The 18592-nt window shown below is 38.1% G+C and overlaps 1 protein-coding gene across 1 annotated transcript in view; it reads left to right on the top strand.

Moving 5' to 3' along the window:
• Positions 1-5218: 5218 nt before the first annotated feature.
• The window catches only part of LGR4 (leucine-rich repeat containing G protein-coupled receptor 4), a 46433-nt gene continuing 33059 nt past the window's right edge, over positions 5219-18592 (top strand). The window contains exon 1 of the mRNA XM_011936305.1: positions 5219-5284. Within this exon, the coding sequence (XP_011791695.1) occupies positions 5223-5284 (62 nt within the window). The 5' untranslated portion in view covers positions 5219-5222. The remainder of the gene's footprint in view (positions 5285-18592) is intronic.

The following is an 18592-nucleotide window of genomic DNA, read 5'->3' as shown; positions in this document are numbered from 1 at the left end:
CAGAAGTATACGATTTCAGATTTGTAAAAATATGTACCATACATAGAAAAATTATGTAATGAAATTCATGAAATATGGCAGTGGTATCAGTGGGTGTTGATATTGTGGATGGTTTTCTCTGTATTTCAATTTTTTTAAAACAATTAACAGTGGTTACTTTTGTTATTATAAAAAGGTGGGGAAAAATGAGATTACTTTCCCAAAGATATGGAATAGTGTCAGAAATCAAATCCTTAATGAACTTTGATTAGAACTTTGGTGTTAATGTGTGTCTTTACTACTTGTGGTTGAGAGAGACCTTCCCTTCAAATTTGTTCCACCAGCATCATTTTGCAAAGTTCACTTTCAGTTTTTAGTTTTTGGTCATACTATAGACCCTGGAAAAGTCATTGGGAGAGTTTTTTTTTTATTTATTTATTTTTAAGATTTGAAGGTGACATTCTTGGTCATTATCAACATGTGTTTTTTGAGTTTATGGACATCACCATCATTTCTTTTTTCTTTTCCTAGAGAACACTTTAGAGAACCCTGTGTTCTCTTGAACCTGTATATAATGTAGTGACTTTTTAAACTGCCAGGTAATATTTGAGATAAAATCAACAATATAGTAGTAGCAGTACAGTTTTATCTAATACAAATAGGAGGGCTTGTTCAAATTTAGATAACATTGGGTTAATCACAGTATATTTAAAATTAAATAATTCTGTGGCAGAAGGCCCAGACCCAGTAAGGATGCAGTGTTAGAGTCCACAGTGGTACATGCTTAGCCATCAGCAAACTGGTTAGGCTCGCTTAGGGATCGTTTTACAGGGATCTTAAAAGGTACCTTGTTGAAACATGATATTCTTTACTCTGTAGATACTTTAGCATTAATGAATTTTATGGGGGAAAAAAAGATGAGAGTTTAACCACTGGAGAGATTTGGCAGTTTCAATTAAACAATTGCACCCTTTAAATTTTAATTTTGAAATCAATGACTACTGGTATTTGGGAGTTCATGTTTATTTTTCTGGGAAGGTGGTGTGCTTTTGTATTTCTAATCTTTTGTTTAAATGAAATATTTGATCTCGAAGGATTCTCCCAGCTTAAAATCTTTGTCTCCTGGTGTTCTGGAGTTTAATTTTGTGTTTAGGAACAACTGCTCCAAGTTTTAGGTCTTCTGCAACATTTAGTGTCTTCTGTAAAAGTGATTTCTTTCTGAGAAGGCCAACAAAGGCAATGTGGTGTCTCCTTTTAGTCTGGTCTTGGTCCATTGGATTCAGATGGCTTCCAGGAGCAGCAAAAACATGGGATGATGATGAGATAACAGCTTTTTCTTGTTGAACTTATTACACATGACCTGACATTTTCTGATCTTCACAGCAATCTATAAGATTCACTTATTACTGCCTCCATTTTACAAATGAAGAAGCCAGGGCACAGAAAAGATGAACAATTTGCAAAGATCACACAGCTAGTGGTAGTAAATTCATACGTAAACCTTGGTCTGTCTGGCGCCAAAGCCTGTATTCAATGCTGGCTCCAAGTAAGGCCATCAGCTCTCTGGAAATTGCCCTTCTGAGACATTTGTGAGTTAGTGGTGCTTTGACCTCATATGATATATATTTATATTTAGTTCTCTATCCCAGAAGGTGAATTCCTGGGATTTATTACTGATGCCACTGGTAAGATTGTGCTACTCATGTGAATTTGAAGGTACTAATCTGTGGGAGCATCTTCTGGCTGCAAATTCTTTAAACAGCTTCCTTTTATTTATGTATCATAGTAATTTATATGGCTTTTGAGCCTCATATATTTGTAATTATTGTCATAGGTCATCATTTCTAACCTCTTATTTATAAAGTCTGTGTACTTCAGATTCTCTTTATGGTGTTGGTAATGTCAGGTCTAGAATCTACTCTTAAGACTATCTATAGGTTGTTTATCACCATCAGCCCTCATTATTTTAAATGGATACCCATGCATCTATACTCTGTAACCACAGGTTTCCGAGCTTCTCCAGAGATAACATCTTGTAGCTCACCACTGCCCCCACCCCCAACTTTTTACTTCATAAATGTTGTAACTGAATCCCAGAAAGTATGAGAGAAAACATCTGTAAAGAGGGAACCTCTCCGGGTGTGTGAAATTAAGAAACATTTAGAAATAAGTATTGCTCATGAATCTGAAGCTTTGAAAGAAAAACTCACTGTGTGTTTTACATATATTAGTTTGTAAATATGGAGTCTCACTAATTGCATTAACAGCTCACAGCAAAACTACCTGTTATGTCTTGTTACTATAAGGAAAAAAATGAGAGCTGTGTGTGTGTGTGCATGTTTTAAAAAACTGGAATAGTGTGGTGTAAATTGTCTCTAATTATGTGTCTTTTTCTGGTGAGGCAATTAATTGGTTCTCTCCCAGACCTTTTTCTGATGAGGAAATTAATCAGTTTTTCTGTTACAGTGATAACTCACCTGAATTCAGGTGTGCCAAGCTCAGAGGAAACTGTACAGAATGCCTCATTTTGTAAAGCAGTCAGTTATTTTTGTCCTTTCTCTTTTTATTGGAATGACTAAAAAGCACCACAACTGTCTGATATTTTACAGAATGATTGTTTACTCATATCAGATCATTATTTTGCTTTCGATATAATTAAATGTTTTGTCGTATTCTTGAGAAGGATTTTATTAGTTAAGGCCAAATGTATCTCCCATGAGAGTGATTTAGTAATTTAATAATGACAGAGGGATAGTCTTTAAACTGCGTCGTGATAAATTTTTCAGAAACATTCTATAAAATGGATCTCATCTGTTTTTATCTGAAAAGGTGGACTCCTCCATGAAGAAACTACAGAAAAGGGTGAATCAGCATATAATGTCAGTATAAAGGCGACAGTATATCATGTCAGGCCAGGAAGCCACCCAACCAATCAGCTTCAATTTACTGATGAGCAGATGGAGGCCCAGTATCACACAATGGCTATGTGGCAGTGTGGGAGTTGCGCCTGCCTTTTCTGACCCCTGTTTTGATGCCATTTCTCCAGTATCTTGCTAGAGTGTTTATGAAAAACAAAGCATTTCCTCTCCCCTTTCCCCAGGGCTAATGATCACTGACTAAAGTAGTATTGAGGCCTGGGTTTTAAAATAGTGATTCCTAGAGAAGCATAGTAATTTGACTTTTCTTATAAGTTTCTTTAGTAGGACTTGAGTTGTTTTCAGTGATATAAAATTTTAGAGTGCACTTATGTCTCTATGGTCATAAGATTCATCTAAAGGGAAATTTCTTGTGCTAAGAAATGTATATTAATGTTGGTTAATGTTGGTTCCTTAATTGCTAAAGCTATTCCTGGTCCTCCCTTTTTTTTTTTTTTTTTTTTTTAAACCCCAGTTGTCAAGCAAAAGTGCTCTTCCAGAGATTCATGGATAATTATGTGAAGGTATTAGGGGCATTATTCCTCCCAGTTTTTAAGCTTGATGGGACTCAAGTATTTGTTTTACATTTTGACTACCACTGGAGAGAAGTATTAATAACAGGATTCAAATAATACTTAAGAAGACTCATGGTTTGCACTTAAAGTCATAGGCTCTGGTGTTTTCTGTTATTCTGCTTGTTGAATGGTCTTGGGGAAGCTTTTTTAACCTCAGTAAGCCTCAGTTTCCCCATTTGTAAAGTAAGATTTTCTGTCTAGTCTTACCATGTTACAAGCATGCACTGCATCTTAGCTGCTGCTCCTGCTGTTTTTGTTGGTGCTACTGTTACTGTTTGTTATTCCCAAGCCAAAAACTTTTCCAAACCTGCATTGGGAAAGTCTAGTAAGAAAGGATGTGGATTCCATTTCTAAATTTTAGTGAGAGGAAAGATGGGGAGAAAGGATGTACCTAGCATGATACTGAAGGTGTCGCCTCCTTTGAAAGAAAATTTTACCTGATGGAATGGATGGAATAACACAGTATTATTATTGTTAGCTGACTTTGATATGCTTCATTTCTCTTCTCCTTCCTCATACCAATATATGTACTGTACTAATGGGCATGTCCCACATGTGAACTTTCATGCCAGGTTCTCGAGAGGGGAGACCCAAGGGCTCAGCCACAGAATTAAACACCATGGAACTGAAGGAGGCAGCTCCACTGCCCCAGCGCATGCTGGGACTTTCCCTTATGGGGCTGTTTTAACCTGTCTTTCACGGTGCTGATCTCAAGTGGAGTGTGGCAGAGAAAGCCAGTTCAAAAGGCAGCTGCCAGGGAAGAGGGAAATGGTTAATAAAGTATTTTTTAGCTGTTTGAATTAGTGAATTGTTGAGTTATATTGTTGGGTGAGTTTTCTTTCTGTGGACGCTCTTAAGGGAAAACTGGAAATGGACCGCATACCTATCATGTATGCACTTGTCCTTAGCCTGCATCTGTTCATAGGTGGAACATGAAATCCACTGACAACTGTTACCTGGAGGACTTTTATAGGTTTTGAAGAAAATATGACTAGGGTAGAGCTAGGACATGCTTTTATTGTCCTTGAGTGACTCCAGAAGCCACCCTCACCTGCGAATTCTATATATCGTTCCTAGAGTATTCATTGGTTTATTTTGATAGGTATGTGTACTGCCATGAATACCCGAGCACAGGGAAGTCACCCTGGCCCACTTATTGTAGGTAGTTTGAGACTTTTTTCTTTTTCGTTTTTTTTTTTTTTTTGAGGCAGAATCTCGCTCTGTCGACCGGACTGGAGTGCAGTGGCCTGATCTCAGCTCACTGCAAGCTCCGCCTCCCGGGTTTACGCCATTCTCCTGCCTCAGCCTCCCGAGTAGCTGAGACTACAGGCGCCCGCCACCTCGCCCGGCTAGTTTTTGTATTTTTAGTAGAGACGGGGTTTCACCGTGTTAGCCAGGATGGTCTCGATCTCCTGACCTCGTGATCCGCCCGTCTCGGCCTCCCAAAGTGCTGGGATTACAGGCTTGAGCCACCGCGCCCGGCCGAGACTTTTTTTCCAATGATACTCAAGAGGGGAAAATACAGGATCTGAGTATATTTCTAAATTATGCGACATAATTTATAACAAAACATTTAGCTTTTCTGTGTTTTCTGAATATTGCATTGAAGCCAAATTGTGACTGTTTCTATATGTCTTCTATGCCCTTTCACAAAATTGTAGCACCTAGTTAGTTTTCTGTTGGATTACATGCTTAAGCTTCATGCCACTTAATTAACAATATTCTTAACTTTATGTTTTCCAGGGATATCAGTATGAACAACATTACTCAGTTGCCAGAAGATGCATTTAAGAACTTTCCTTTTCTAGAAGAGCTGTAAGTATTACTTTGAGAAATGTGTGTGTATGACTTTTTCCCCAATTCATTTTGGAAGCTTTTGCTACAGAGAAAGTCTGATGTTTTCTGTTAGGAGACATTCTGATAGCTTAGTTTCAGTGGGCTTTGTGAGGAGGAAATCATGTTTCTTGGAGGAAATCGTGTTTCTTGGGGGAAATAAACTTGGTTTTCTAAGTAGCGTAGTTGCTGAAGCTATTTTTGAAAGCCATAACTTAAAAAATGCTACTTCCACAGGACTTTTTTGCTGCAATTATTATAACTGCAAATGCTGCAGTGACACCAGTTAATTACAGTGTTATTCTGAGATAACAAGGCTGCTGTATAATTACCATTGTTGCCAAGGAGTTGCTATATGGGTAACAGAACCACAAAAAATAACACAAGGTGTTTCAGGGTCATTGAGCAACAATCTCAACAGCAAGACAGCAGAAAACTGAGGGTAGGACCCCTTGGACAATTGCAGATGACCTTTGGAAATGGGGTGAAGGCATGAAACACTGTGCAGGTCTCTACGAGCACCTTTAACTTTGAGAATGTTTCTGAACTTGTCAGTTGCATCTTACATTTCCAATTTAACAGTTTGCACTGTGGAAATATTTTCTCCTTGTTTCAACCTCCTTTTTGTTGTGCTCTCCACACTTTTTTGAAGTCCATGATCAAAATAGGCACTTTTGGGTTTTAAAAGAATTGGGAACTGTATATTATATTTTAAGAATCCCAGTGAAAAAATAAAATTGACTTGAATTAAGTTAATATAGGCTTCTAAAGGCCAAGCTAATGGATTATATAATATATAGAGGTACGAGGGTGACAGTTTGATACTAAGAACATCAAAGAGATATAGCCCTGAAGGAATCTAAATTCATATTATAGATTGTGTCATACAGCCCAGCTGTTGAGTATTAGATCCAAGTCAGCGAATGTCCTCCATCTTTTAGCTTGGCCCCTCCCCTAGAGAATGGGGAACAGGAGTCAAATAAGATATCCAGGTTTGTGTACTCTCACAGAATATTGAAATAGTAGTTAAAGATTTAATACAGAGAAATGTTTCCTCCCACACTAGTTAGTCGAATATAATGCTCCCACAGCAAAAGTTGAACAGATTATTTACCACTTACAAGTTTATGAGCTAGGTCAAATTATTCTCTGCTCAGTTTCTTTGTCTGAAAGGTGCAGCTAATAATGGTCCCTCCCTCATAGTGTTCTAGTGAAGACAGAGTGAATTCATTTATGTTAAATGCTTAGGACAGTACATGAAACAGAATGAATGTTATATAAATGCTGGCTAATGTTTATTTTACTATTTTCAAAGTGTATAAGAAAAAAAACCAGAAGAGTATATACCAAATGTTATCTTTGGGTAAAAGTATATGTTTTATTTTTGCCTCCTCTGTTTTTTTTTTTTCTATAGTGAACATTAATTATTTTGTAATAAATTTATTTTTAATTAAGATTTTTCAATTGAGTTTAAAAGAAGCAAACCATCCATTTGAAGTTTCCACCTCCATCCCCCTTCTCCAGCCTTAAGATGCTTTACCTCTTCCTTTTTATTTCACATACAATTTGACACTATAGGATTAGTCTCTCTTTACAGAAGTAATTATGCAATGGAAGGACATTAACAAATGGTTGTTCAGCCATTGTATAATTTAATCACTATGGGACAGGTAATGTACCAGGCCAGCAATGGAGAAGCTCCTCTCATTCTGGATGGGGCCATTGTGTGCAGACCATCTTTGTTGATGCCTTTGATTGCCGGTTATACTTTAAGGAATTTGGAAGTGAAGACCTGGATGTGGAGTCAAACCTGGTTAATCTGCTTAGTGAAGTTCACGTCTTGGATTTCTTAAAATCTCAAATGACCAACCATATGCCAACCTCATGAATTCTGCCAACCAGGACTTTTAATTGGAACCAAATTGAATTTGGCTGCTGATTCTTTGTGGCAAGGTCATATTCTCTGCATATTCTCCTATCATAGTAATGAAACCCATCAAATCAAGTCCGTATACTCTCTCTAAATGTTGTATGGTATTTCAGAAATGAATTCAGTTAGGAGAACAGAATGCTATTTTTAAAGAATACTTCAAAATAGTCTTTAATAACTTTTACAGTACTGTAGGCATTCAAGGGAATTTATTTTTCACATTAATACAAATACTAACATAAATATAAAAAGCCTATGCTTTTTCCTTATTAAACAGTGTATTTGATTTTGACATTCGAAAATGATGCTGCCATGACTATTGTAATATTTCATAAACAGCATAACTGTTTGTTTTGGAGTCATCTGGAAGTCATTTAAGGGTGATCATGAAGCCAAATGCCCTGAGTAGAAATTATTTGCTGAGGGTTTTTTCCATGTTAGTTAATGAGGTGTGCTTTACAAGATGTGACTGGGTTTGGCAAAATTTGATGTGGTGAATGTTTGAATGTGATAGAATGCTTGGGGTATTGGGAGAAATCACTTCCCAAGAATACAAAAGTATGTATGGATACTTACACATTTCCTTATTCTTTCAATAAACTCTGAACCCTACACTACGCAAGGTGGCAGGTGCTGGGAATACAGATAGAACAAGCATGACCCATCTTCAGAGCTGACAGACCCTCTAGAGTTCTACTGTCCAGCATCGTAGCTACTAGCCACACATAGCTATTATGTTTAGATTTAAAATAAATAAAATTAAATAAAATAAAAAATTCAGTTCCCTAGTTGAACTAGCCACATTTCAAGTGCTCGTATAGTTGCCTGTGGTTAGTTGCTACTATATTAGACAGTACAAATGTAGATCATTTCCATCATTGCAGAAAGTTCTATTGGACAACATTTTGATCTAGAGGGAGAAATGAAACTAACACTTGTTGCATCATGGTGAAGACGCGTGTGCAGGGACAGAGGCCTAAAACAGTGTATTTTCTTAAGACTGTAGCATTTGGGAAAGTCTTCCACAATAGCTTCTGCTGAGTGTTGAAGGACATGTAGGAATTAACCAAATGAGGGTGTTCTAGGAAGAACTTCATAGCTTGTGGAAGGCATGGAGATAGAAAATTTCAGAACACATAAAGTTGTGTCTTGTTATGGCAAGACTAAAGGGTACATATGGAAAAATGTCAGGAGATGAAGCCAGATAATGAAGGGTCATTTTAAGATAAGAAATTTAGACTTGTCCTAAAGGAGTTTAATTTGATATTTGGGTGAGTAATAGGAATGAGACTAGGGTTTTTGCCCCGAATAACTGGGTGCCGTTTGCTGAGACTGGGAACACAGGGTGCTGATCTATTTGGGGCCCAAATAATTCCATTTTATAAAGATAGGATCGTAGATAATCTGTGTCTAGAGCTTTACAATGAACAGAAGTCCATTCCCATAACTCTGAAAGGAAAGTTAGTTTCACAAAGGTAGACGTTGAGCTGATGAGGTTAATGGCCTTGTTGGAGTTCATGAGCCTGGTATGTTGTTTTGCTGGGACTTGAAGTCAGGCCCCTAGAGCCCCATTCTTTCTGGAACACTGTGAGTGATAATGTATTTGTTCTCAGGAAAATATTCCATCCAACTTTTTCAGTGAAATGTACTTTAGATACTATTGTTGCCAGTTGTTTTGTTTTCACATTTAACCTACTTTTCTTCTCACTCTTTTTCCAGTCCTGCTCCTTCTGTATATTTAACCTACTTTTTGAAAGTTTTATAGTTAGTAAATAGTATTACCTAGTGATTCCTGCTCTCCCCCAACACCTTTTGGGAATATAGAAACATAGATTGTGGCCCCAAATTCAGTACATGCAAGGTTCTGAAATCTTTGCACTTTACTTTCCTATTCTTTACAATGGAACTTCTCACAGAAGTACTGTAAAGGGGAATATGGGATAATTGATGTAAAAGTGATTTGTGACCATAAAGTGCTATGTCTCTGTGAGAAATTTCACTAATCATCGTAAACATTGCAGTCTTCCTTAAAGTTATTTGGAAGAGAGATGGTTTTGCTTGGGGATAGAATTTGCAGTTTCTGTTTGCATTGTAAAAGGAAAGCCAGATTAAAGAAAACATTCACTTAGCGTTGACAGACTCTGCTGCCTGACCTGACGTTGTCAGACATGGTTTTGGCTCTCCTTTAGGCTTGTTGGGTATCAATAGTCATTCGGGGGATGGCTGAAATTTGGAGCTGTGAAAATGATTGAGTTAGAAACAGCAGAAGGAATATCCAGCTAATTTTCCATAGTCTGTCACTGAAAAAATTGCTGTGGCTGTTACTTTGATGTGGCAAAGCAGTAGAAGCCATTGCCAGCTTTGGCACTTGGACAGTTATTGTTTAATGCACACTATATGACTAGGATAATTCCAGTCGTTTCAAAACATGATTTGACTTTGGAAGACTTCACAATGCTAAAGTGAAACTTACATCTCTTCACAAGACCTAAAGCGAAACTTAGGTCTCTGAATACTAATTGAAGATTACCTGTCATTTTATTTCACCTATAGGACAGTTATTTCTAAATGGAATTACTACTTTATAGAAGGGGACTGGTAAATAATTTAGACAGAAAGGTTTAAAATCAAATAAAAACAGGGGTGGGTCAAATTAAATAGTTTAAAATAATTGAATTACATATTTATACACACACATAACGTATGTCAAATACAGCTATTCAATTCATATATGTAATTCAACCCATGATAATAGCATATACAAAACGTATTTAAAAACATTCTGCACACACATCTATATAATATTCTGTACCAAGGTATTTTCAGACAGAAAATATTGCAAGCATAATTTTTCATACACCCTTCACTCCGATTTCCCAAATGTTAACTTTCTCTCTCTGTTTCCCTCCACACACATACAAAATATATGTACATTTTTTTCTGAACCATTTAAGAGTAAATTGTAGATAAATCTTTAAATATTGCAGTGTATAGTCCAGAAACGCAAGGATATTCTCTTGAATAACCACAAGACAATTGTCAAACTCAGAAAACTAGCTTTGATATATATTATCATCTGATCTACAATTCTTATTCAAATTTCAACAGCTGTCCCACTGATATCCTTTAGAGAAAAAGAAAAAAAAAAATCTGGTCCAGGATATTATCCAGAATAATAAATTATATCTGGTTCCTGTGTTTCAATAATTCATTTTAAATTTCTAAAACTTTTTTCATAGTCTTTACCAAAGTTAATGCTAAAAATTATGTGCTAAAAATATATTCTACTGCATTTAATACTCTTGAGACCCCTATGAGGAGTTTATTATTACTTATTTACAGATGATGACATGGAGGCTTTAGAGAGGTGGAAAACCTAACTGTGCTCATAGAATAAAAGCACAGCCAGGAATTGAATCTATGTTAATCTGATTCAAGTTATTGCTCTTAATTTCTAAGCTATAATGTTGCCTCAAAAGGCACAGAATTGGAGGGAAGCTAAAGGGGCCATCCACTCACTATTACCTGCAACTCTAAGTAGGTCAACATCTGACTGTCAAAGGTGATCAGCTGCCCAGTATTTCCTGTAGTAAGTTTACTGAACAAATTTGTGAACAAAGAGTTCTTCCCAGAAGAAAATTTCCTTATCTAGCCATACCATTTTACAGATGGGAATATCAAGACCCAATAGTAGATAAGTGGCTTGTCCACAGTAACACAGTTAATATGTAACTGAGCCAGAATTAGACCTTACAGAGTTCAATGCCATCTCTTCTATATCTTACCAATTTTTGTATCTCTGAGATGCATAGTCTCAAATAGTCTTTCTGGGTTGTTCAGAGCTGTACAAAGTAGCTATTGTTCTCTTCTAATACAAGGAATTCCCTTTGCTTCCAAACTAAAGTTTGACTCACTTAACGTTTACTCCCCTGATGTAGCCTTCTCAGATAAGCTCTATTGACTGCAGTAATGTCCCAGAAAAAGCAAAATAATTACTCAGTTGCTCTGGTGATGTTTCACAGTTAAAAATATTAGCAAAGATCACCGCCCTTATTGTTGGGAAGCACATACAGAAGTCATATAGGAGTGTTACTTATCTTACTCAAGCCATTCCCTATAGTGTGTCGTTTGGGGAGCTCTCAGAGTAGAGATTAAGGGTGAAAACAGAGAAATCATGAGGGAGCTTGTACTAATACGCCATATAGGCCCTTCTAGAAAACGTTTTGTTTTAACTCATAAAACTCTGTGAGCTATCTTTATTCCCATTTTGCTGATGGATAGCCTGAGCTTTAATTAAAGAGGTTAAGTGACTGACCCAAGTTTACATAGATCGTTATAAGCTGAGTGTCAATTCCAGATCTGACTATGCCCCTATAGATGTGGAAAGGGGGATGAGGAAGGACTTGCTAGACAATGTATAATACATTCAACAAACTTTTGTTAGCTGAACCACTACGTTCAGTGCACCAAATGGAGTTCTTGCCTTCAAGGGAGAGGGATGGTATATTTGTTATGGGAGTTCAGATCAGAAGGGAAATTACTTCCAGCAAGAAGGAACAATGGCATTTCTGGAGAGCCTTGAGGGATAGGAGGAGTTATTCAAGAGAATATGTGCAAGGGTCTGCAGAGGAGCATGAGCAAAGATGGGGACAGAGACTGGGATAGGTGCTAAAAATGGTTGGTTTGGTTGCAATTTTGGATTATGGAAAGGAAGTTATGGAAAAGATACATAGAGTTTGGGGCTAGACTAAGGACATTTTGGCAGACTGACAGAGCTTAAACTCTTGAGTGACTCTTGAAGTTTTTTTGAGCTAGGGAATGATTTGTTCAGATATGACCTTCAATAAATGTAGTCTTATAGCAGAGAGTTTGAAATTGAGAGAGTTCAGGGAGAAATGAAAATGCCAATGGCAGTCGTCTAGGTGAGAATTATGAGAATCCGAATTAGGGCAGATGGGAGGCAGGGAGAAGGAGGAGGGCACCTATTCAAAAGATGTTATGGAAACAGAATCAGGAGAATGTCTTGGCTGGGATAATAGGGGTAACATCATTAACACTGAATTTTAAGATTACCAGGAGTCACTGGGCATGGTGGCTCATGCCTGTAATCCCACCACTTTGGGAGGCCGAGGCAGGTGGATCACCTGAGGTCGGGAGTTCAAGACCAGCCTGACCATGATGGAGAAACCCCGTCACTACTAAAAATACAAAATTAGCTTGGGTGGTGGCGCATACCTGTAATCCCAGCTACTCGGGAGGCTGAGGCAGGAGAATTGCTTGAACCCGGGAGGCGGAGGTTGCGGCGAGCCGAGATCACGCCATTGCACTCCAGCCTGGGCAAAAAGAGCGAAACTCCGTCTAAAAGAAAAAAAGATTGCCAGGAGTCTGGTGGTGCTTTGACAAAATTAGCAACAATGCAGAAAGAGAAAGTTTTTTAGAAGAGAAGATAATTAAATGCTGTTTTTAACATACATGTGGAGTTCAGGTGGGATATGGGTGGAGTCATCTGGAAATTCAGGAGTAGTGTCCAGGATAGAGATTGAAGGGCATAGATTATAGAATAGTATATCATGGGTATAGATTTAGGAGTCTTTTATTTTGAGGTCATTACTGGAAACATTAGAGTGAAAGAGCTTGCCAAGGGAAAGAGGGTAGAAGAAAAGGGAAGAAGGCCAAAGACAACTCCTTGGGAAACACTTGAATCAGGGTGTGGGAAGAAGACCGAGTGCCAGAGGAGCAGGAGAACTGGGGCAGAACTCTGCCCCAGGAGCTGTGGGAGGAGAGGTTTTTCACAAAGAAATGAGGGATCAACACTGACATGCTGGACAAAGATGCCCATGACTAGATACTGAGAAAGGGCCTTGACTTCTTTAAGTATTTTGGAATCATTTCAGTAAGTTGGTGAAAGTGACTTTTGGGTAAAGAAGCTCATCAAGAAACAGGCATTTGGGGACTGCTAATAGGTGGTTTTTGGAGAGTGGCTAAAACTTAGAAGTTGTACTGCATTTGACTGGACTCTATTGGTTTAAGAGACAGAAACCCAGCTGAGGCATAATAGAGGATTTATTGTTGCATGTAGATAGAACTGGACAGTCCAGAAGTGGAGTTGGCTTCAGATGTTATTGGATCTCGAGGCTTAAAGCTACAAGAGTTTTCTCATGCTTTCCATTTCTTAGCTTCAGTTGTCTCTACTTTTGTGTTTTGGCTTCATTCTTTCCTGTTGCAAACAGCCTGTCTCCATAGAGTGGGAAATATACGTTTCAGTACATTGTTGCATCTAGGCACCCAAAATAAATATCTAAAATTGTTCCTCACTGCAGAACTCCTAGGGGGATCCTGATTGGCCAGACTGATGCCTATCCTTGCACTCTGTTTGGGATGGTATGTGCCACCTGGGTTTTGGACTCATCTTGATAGGACTGCTTGGAGTTGAGAAGTCCCCAAAGGAAGCAGAAGAAAAGAGAAAGGAAGACCTGCTGGGCAGAAGGAAACCATAGTTATTCACAGGACACTAGGATCTAGGGACTAGGCATACTGTGGGAAACATTTGTTTAATTGGGTCAGTCTGAAATGAAGAAAGTATTATTGAAGAATTGTAAGGACCGAGTTGGGCTTAGATAATATAAATTTGCAGTGAAACCAACTAGATCTTTAATTTTGTCCCATAGTGCTTAGCAGCCCAGGAATGAAGGTGATGAAAGATGTGATGGAATCAGAGTTTGGATTTGATAAATCAGGACTTCATAGGGGACTAGTGGAAATCAAGCAGGAGAATCAAGTGGTTCAGTATTACAGTGTTTGGCATGGGGTTCCAAAAGTGTAGAGAGGCAAATGAAACCATGGTTTGCTGGTTCATTTATTTATTTTAATCAATACTGACTATTCTTTGTCTAAATATAGTAGTGACTATAAGTAAATGAAAATGTGTTTGATTTTCTACTAGTGGGATTCAATTTTCCAGCAAGAAAATAGGCCAAGTCATTTCTTTCATACATTGACCACTCTTAATCAAGCCATGCTTATTCAACACAATAAATATGTGCTTTAGTGGGACCTTTGACTTAGAATTTGATCATCATTTTCCCCTGTTCACTGCCTGTTAGTCTGGACTATATGCATACTTCAAAGATGATCATTTTAGATATGCTAGAATATTTGTATCACAGATACATTCAGCTTTTTAAAAAAATCGTAGTTATAAAAATGCTTAATAAAAACTGGACTTAATAAAAAATGCTTAATAAAAATTGTTTTTAAAAACAATTACAAAAAATAAGTGGATACTCAGTTTTTTAAATCTTGAAGATTTATCATATTTGAAAGATATGGAGCCATTATCCTACCATGGAGAGATAACTATGGTTAATATTTTGTACATCCTTCCAAACTTTTCTCCGAGTATATGTATACAATTTCCTTTAAAAATAGACTCCTACTATATTTTCCATTTATACGATATCTGCCATATTATAATATTTATATATTAATGCATCTACTTTTTGCCATCATTTAATAAATGCATAGTACTTTATCATTTGGATGATTCACATTTTATGTAACAAATCTCTTGCTTTGTGGTGGCGTTATGAACAGCAGTTTTGGACAGGGTCTCACTCTATTGTCCAGCCTGGAGTGCAATGTAGCTTACTGCAACCTTGATCTCGTGGGCTCAGGCGATCCTCCCACCTCAGCTTCCTGAGTAGCTGGCACATGCCACCGTGTCCAGCTAATTTTTATATTTTTTGTAGAGATGGGGTTGCCCTGGCTGGTCTCTAACTCCTGGGATCAAGCAGTCCTTCTGCCTTGGCCTCCCAAAGTGTTGGGACTACAGGCATGAGCCATCGCACCCAGCTGTGAAATATTCTTATCCTGTCTAGTCTTTGTTTATTAGATGTACTGTCTTTAATTGTGCTGCCTTTATTACAGTGTGGCTTGCCAAATTTAGGTCTTTTCCTAAATTCTTGTATTACAATTAGATTTAACTGTTTATAATGGAAAACTCCAAGTAACAGTGTCTTTAAACACACCAGGCTGTATTTTATTTACATGAATATGAAATCTGCAGCCTGGTGACCTGGAGCTACTATGATGTGCCACAAAGTTGGCAGAGATGTAGTCCCTGATATTCTGCTCTGTAGTTCTTCGTGTATTCGCTTACATGTCAAGATCACTAGATGACTGTGTACTGGAGCTATAGCCATCAAGACCCTATCCTCAGCAGTAGATAGGATGAAGTAGGGAATAGAGAGGGGCATAGTTCCCAGTAGCCAGCTTCCTTTAAGAAGCCATCTTGAACATACCACACAATGCATCTGTTCACATCTCACATGGCCAAACAGCAGGGGATGCTGGGAAACAGAACTTTTGGACTGGGTATATCATTGTCTGGACTAAAATCAGCATTCTATTACTAGGTAAGAAAAGAAGAATAGTTATCATTTAGGCAGTTAACGTGCTTTTGGCAGCAAGTGACAAAACTCAATTAAAAGTAACTTAAACAGTAAGGAAGTGTATTATCTTACATGACAAGGTGGTAGAACTATTCCAGGGCTGATTCATGGAGTTTCTCAGCCACGTCATCAAGAACCCTGGCTGTCTCCTACTTCCTAGTGTGCTCTCCCCAGGAGGGGCTATACCATCCTGTTATCACTCCACATAGAATACTTACACAGGAAAGCACCTAGAAGGAGAAAAGGGTCATCCTTCTAATGTATTCTCGTTTAAGAGTAGAACTGTCTTTCTCAGGTACCCCTAGTAGACTTCCTCTCACTTCATTAACCAGAGCTGGGGTCACAGGTCTATCCCTAAACCAGTTACCGGAATGGGACCAGCAAGATGGGTTAAGGTCAGTTGGTATTTACTCATGGAGGTGAGTCATGTGGACGAGAGGATATTTGAACAAATATAGGCTCTGCCAGGAAGGCGTGAATGGGTGTTAGGTAGGCAACCAACAGAGTCTGCCAGAGTACCTCTCTGTATTCACATTTTACCCATGTTTATACAGCCATTTGAGCCCTTTCTGCCATGTGAAGCCTTCTCTGATCTTCCTTTTCCAAGCCCCTCTTGCACTCTCTCTACTCCTCACCACTTAGCAGCGTATTGCATGCCTTGTTATTTCGTGCGTCAAGTGTGTCAGTGTGTACTTGTCTCCTCAACTCTATTGACTTTTCTCTAAGGAAGGGCAGGGCCTGTTGTCACACTTCTATATGACCTTGGTGACAGTTACCACATTCTTGAACTTGAAATGGAGGGAGGGATTAAGATAAAGGATTTCTTCTCATTTTGAATTGATTGATGTAAGAAACCTTATCTGTCTATATAAAAATGGAATTCCATTGAAGTTTGTGGTTAATGAACTGTCCTTATTTAAAAGAAATGAAACAAGAAATGTCATGAGAAAACTCGGTACCTCCTTTGCCATACCTAGGGTACTTGGCCTGTAGTAGAAACTCAATAAATATTTGTTGGTTGATGTTGGCTGTAAATTTTTTTAAAGCTGGAACATATTATTTCCTCACATGGGCGGATATTGCATGTGTTTATTTCCAGAGGGTAAATGACTAGGTTGTCAGGATAACTTTGCTCAGGAAGTGTAACTGTTGCCTGAGTTTTTACTGATTTACCTATAAAATAAAGTATTCCATGGGTTCCTGTAAGAAGTGGGAGACTCAAGGCCAATTTGGTGCGGGTGGAACTTAAAGTTTCCTTGAATTGAATATAAAGCTCTTTAGTAGGTAGAAGAGTTCTAGATGGCCTGTAAACCAAGTTTTAGCAGAAACATACTTATTTTTTGTTAAGCATTACTGCTTTCATTGTTGTGCATTTAAATAGAAATATATAATATGAAATATATGTGAAATAACTTCTCCCTTCTCGGCAAAGGAAAGCTATCCTAAAACCTTGAGAATTTCCATAATAAGGGTTTCTTAATTCATGTACATTCTTAAAACATATAAAATTTTTACATATACTTTCATAAGAGTTATATGAAGATGCAAAAGTCTTCCCTAGTATGTGAAGAAATGGGGTAGTACATTGTTAGTTGATGTAGAACTATTCTGATGTGCTGTCTCAGATGAGGTTTATACTGATAGCAACAGTGTCGAAGCAGAACTATAAAGGATGCTGTTAGTTGTTAGCCCTCCTTATTCACTAAGTAACCATATCCTCTGGTCCTCTTGAAGTCAATGGTAGAAAATAACACAAAACAGGCCAGGTGTGGTGACTCACGTCTGTAATCCCAGCACTTTGGGAGGCCAAGGTGGGTGGATCATTTGAGGTCAGGAGTTCAAGGCCAGCCTGGCCAACATGGTGAAACTCTGTCTCTACTAAAAATGCAAAAATTAGCCAGGCATAGTGGCGGGCGTCTGTAATCCCAGCTACTCGGGAGGCTGAGGCATGGGAATGGCTTGAACCTGGGAGGTGGAGGTTGCAGTGAGCCGAGATTGCACCACTGCACTCCAGCCTGGGTTGACAGAGTGAGACTCCTTCTCAAAAAAAAAAAAAAGAAAAAGAAAAAGAAAAAGAAAAAAGGAATACAATAACACAAAACAACACTCTTCTGTTTCTAGGATTTACATTAGTTTATTTACATTGTTTCATTCCTGGGATTTACATTATTTAGGTGCTATAGGTCTTTGGGGAAGGCACATAGGAAATAGGCTCATATTCCTTATCTTTTAAAAAAAGAAAAACGAAAAAACAGGAGGACTGGGGTGGCGATAAGCTTGCTTGGCCCATGACACAGGGTGGTTTTGAGGGCGAGTAGGTTCAGTAATCCCTTATTTGAAATACTTAGGACCAGAAGTGTTTTGGATTTCACAATTTTTTCAGATTTTAGAATATTTCCATTGCTTGAGCATCATAAATCTGAATATCTGAAATTCAAAATGCCCAACGAACATTTCCTTTGAGTGTCATGCATGTCAGCACTGAAGAAGCTTCGAACTTTGGAGCATTTCAGATTTCACATTTTCAGATTAGGGGTGCTCAACCTGTATAATAATAGGACAACGAAAATGGAAAGTACTACACAAATGATAGTTTTTTGTTAACGTATATTGATACCAAATGCTCCTACGTGGGAACCAGTATACCTCTTTCAATGTTTATTTCTCACAGGAGCCAACATAGTTCTGAACACATAGCCCTTGACATATTAATAAATATATGGCTCAGGACTTTAAGAAGTGTGTATTTTGCTTTTTAAAATAGTTGCCAGCCGGGCACGGTGGCTCATACCTGTAATCCCAGCACTTTGGGAGGCTGAGGCAGGTGGATCACCTGAGGTCAGGAGTTCGAGAGCAGCCTGGCCAACATGGTGAAACCCCGTCTCTACTAAAAATACAAAAATTAGCTGG

The sequence above is a fragment of the Colobus angolensis genome, unplaced genomic scaffold (genome assembly GCF_000951035.1).
Source record: "Colobus angolensis palliatus isolate OR3802 unplaced genomic scaffold, Cang.pa_1.0 Scaffold152, whole genome shotgun sequence".
Lineage (NCBI taxonomy): Eukaryota > Metazoa > Chordata > Mammalia > Primates > Cercopithecidae > Colobus > Colobus angolensis.
The sequence above is the reverse complement of the archived record's forward strand: the minus strand, read 5'-3'. Positions and strand labels throughout refer to the sequence as shown.